We start from the raw sequence: 3,480 nt of genomic DNA on the forward strand, positions 1-3,480 counted from the left end.
AATAAAAACCGCAGGTGCTTACCTTTTTTTAGTTTAGGAGAAATTAATGTTCAATGTCGGATTGCATTGAACATAAGTTTTGTTAAATAATATTTAAAAAAAATCCCTCACATATGAAAAATCCTATATGTTTCTTCGATTTGGGAGTTCGCGACAGATATACTAGACTAAGGACCTTTCTGATTACGAAAAAAAAATCTTCAAAATTTTCAACTCCACTTTATAAGCAAGTTTTTTTGTCTCCGAACAGGGTCTGAACTTGTTCATAACGTGTGTGAGACAAATACATATATGCTCGACTACGAAGGAACTTAACAACAACAAAATTTTTCCAAAATTATCCTGTTTTTATTTTTAATTCCCCAATGGGAAAAACCCAAGGAAAAAAACAGCGGTAACTTTGCGAGATCGGTTTTATACCATCCAATGTCATTAAGTTAAGAACTCGCGGTGGCTGTTTAAAAGTGGATAAAGCTCGCGCTCTTACGCGCGCTCGTAAAAAAAGATGGCGGAAAATGCCGACCACTAAGATTAAGTCTCTATTCTGATTTTTTAACATAATAAAATTGATTGAAGTCTATGGCTAGTCGAGAATGCGGTTTCGACGAAAAGCATCTATTTTTTTTTCGAAAAAAGATAGATGCCGTGCCTCAAGGCGGCATTCTCGACTAGACAAAGATTTCAATCAACTTTTTTACACTTCAAATTTGCAAGCGTTATGAAATTAGAATAAAGACTTATGTTTTGGTAATAACTTTTTTAACAGAATTTATTGTTTTCTTTGTTCATAATGTTTTCATTTTTTATTCATTTTGCTCTTGGCTTCAGAAAATTTGTGTTGAATAATTGAGCAATTTTCGTCTCTTGTGAAAACAATTGTTTCTAAAAATTTGAAACCAGAACTGTTCTTCAACCTCAACGACAATTAGAAACAAAAAAAAACATTATACAATTTTATTTTAATGATTCTGGAATAAGCAAACATCAAATACAAATGAAACTGAACTCACTTCAACAATTCAACATGCAGGGTGAGATTTTAAAAGTAGAACCAAGTATAAAAAATGAAAAGCTATGTAATATCTGTTTGTAGAACTTATTATACGCTTTACTTTTCTTGTAGGGCTTTGACAATTGCCAAGTTGTCATAACTTTATAAACTGAAAACTTAGAACTGGGTTAATTTTTGCGTAGCCTGCAAATTGAACGAAGTTTCAGGTTGAGTTCAGTTTTGCTATGAGTTTTATCTTTCCACCTATCAGATTGTTGCATTCGACGAAGTTGTATGGATATTGATTAAGTTTTGCTCGACTGCCATTGGCTAATCACCAGCATTCGTCTCTCATTTGTGTAGTACTGTTGTCTGTGTAAATAGTCATAACTTGCAATGGCATTGGGGTGCCCAATGATCTTTTTTGCCTAAAAAATTGCATGCTTTTGGTCACAACAGTCCGTTAATTAATTGATGAGAATGCAGGTTAGATTTTTCTGATGACAAAGAAGATCTTTACCAAGAAAGTGAACCAAAGCTATGCACATGATGAAAAATAACTTGAACTTTTTCCTCTCCTTCGTAGTTTGCCTCATTCTAAGCAAGACGCGTACATCTTTTCTTGTCTCGGAACAACAAAGCAACAACAAATTGGTTATGAAAATTTTGATAGATTTTAGAGTACGTATAAAAGAAAACGGAACCTACCGCACGTATAACACTGTTATTAAGGGGTTCCCCCACCGTCACCGCAACCTCTGCCGCCGGAGCCATCCGCAGGGCCGATTGCATTCTCGGAGGAAGAACTAGGTCCATGTGGTCCAGAAGATCCGGAGGATCCAAGTGCTGAACCTTCGTCTGCTGGCAACCCCATTTGGTTGACTCCTTCCGTCAGTTCGCCCACAGGGGCTGATGTTCCAGCTTCTGACTTGTTCTCATTCTCCACTTGTTTTCTCACGCTGTTGCGCCACTCTAATCCTATCCAGTTAATTTTCTCTTTCCCGTTCTGTATCAAGAAGTCATTTGCCCCTTTGAAATAGTTTCCGCCCAGGAAACCTACATGTTCGTTGTTTGGAGATGGGTGTCCTCCTGAGATGAATGAGTGCTTATCTGTGTCTACCAGATCTTTTTTCTTTTTAGCTAGCTCTCCCCAGAAGATGAACACTGCATGGTCTGCTTTGTCACTCACAAGTTTAACCACAGCGTCTGTGAATTTTTCCCAACCTCTACCACTGTGGCTCTTTGCTTTGTATGCCTCGACGGTCAGAATCGAATTCAACAGCAGCACACCTAAATGGCTATTCTTGTTAGTCCATCGCACAATAATCAAAAAAAAATTTAAGAATTCTATGACGTGTTTTATGCTTTGGATTCTCTCTAGTGGGTAATTATTTAGCAAGGTTTAATCCAGAATTTTTTGAGAGATGTGGAGCAGATTTTCAAAACAAAGAAAGTTTTCAGCTTTTTTGTCAGGAACAATCTAATTTTTGGGCCCTCTAGAAACTCACTTTAAGGATAGTGAGCAAGCAAAAAACTGACCTTGTTCTGCCCAAGATATCAAGTCGTAATCTAACTTGTTGTCTTTTGGTTCCAAATTGATGGAATTTTGCATTTTTTCTCCAGCCTTTGATTTCAACTCTTTGTTTGATCGTTCCGACTCCTCGTACTTTTTCTGATTCTTAGATTTCAACTCTCTGAGCTTTTCGTTTTCGTCCAATTTTAATTGTTTGTTCTTTTGTTTCAAATCTTTCAGCTCTTTTTCGTCGTCTTTTGTGTTTTCTGACACTCTGATTTTTTCCTCTTTTTTTGATATCAACTTATCGATGAGATTTATTTTGAATTTTGATTCCAACTCTAAGAGTTTTTCTTTGTGGTCTGATTCCAACTTGCTGCGCTCTAATTTGTACTCTGATCCCACCTCGCTGAGCTCTAAATACTCTAACTTCAACTCGATGAATATATATTGCAAACTACTGACCAATGACTTTGTGAAACCTTTGCTTACACTGAAGGCCAACCCGTCAGCTTGACCCGGGAAAATATCAGGATCCTGTCCGACTATTACTACTTTTACAGCCTCTGGGGAACAAAATTCCATACATTTGAAAATATCGTTCCATTTCGGCTGAATTTTTATTCTATTCTCATATTCTTCTTTGAGCTCGTTTTGGAGATTATCTAAGTTTTCAATATGTTTTTCAAGATGTTCAGCCCAGGAATCGGGAATCAGTTCTCGGAATGATGATGGTGTAGCGGTAGCCATTGTAACAAGATGGAAAAGGCTGTCTCGGTCTCAGTTAGCTAAAATTATACGCCAATTTCAATTAAAGGAAATATTCACTGTTTAATACTGGACAATGTTTGCTGAGTAAAATTCTTTCGCGCTTTTTTCACTTTCAGAAATAAACAACTTTAATGTGTTTGTTGTAAGCAAAGGTCTGAAACGGTAGAAAGAAAATTTAGAGTTTGCAGGAAATGAAAGCCAGAGC

General features: G+C 36.7%; 1 protein-coding gene across 1 annotated transcript; it reads right to left on the minus strand.

The window, feature by feature from the left end:
- Positions 1-1,011: 1,011 nt before the first annotated feature.
- On the minus strand, positions 1,012-3,480 carry LOC134846244 (uracil-DNA glycosylase-like; the record flags this gene model as incomplete). Its single annotated transcript, XM_063863515.1, is given in 3 exon segments — positions 1,012-1,419; positions 1,700-2,281; positions 2,531-3,480. Coding segments are annotated over 2 exon segments (1,287 nt in total). The 3' UTR covers positions 1,012-1,419; positions 1,700-1,718.

Source organism: Symsagittifera roscoffensis, chromosome 5, assembly GCF_963678635.1.
Source record: "Symsagittifera roscoffensis chromosome 5, txSymRosc1.1, whole genome shotgun sequence".
Taxonomy (NCBI): Eukaryota; Metazoa; Xenacoelomorpha; order Acoela; family Convolutidae; genus Symsagittifera; species Symsagittifera roscoffensis.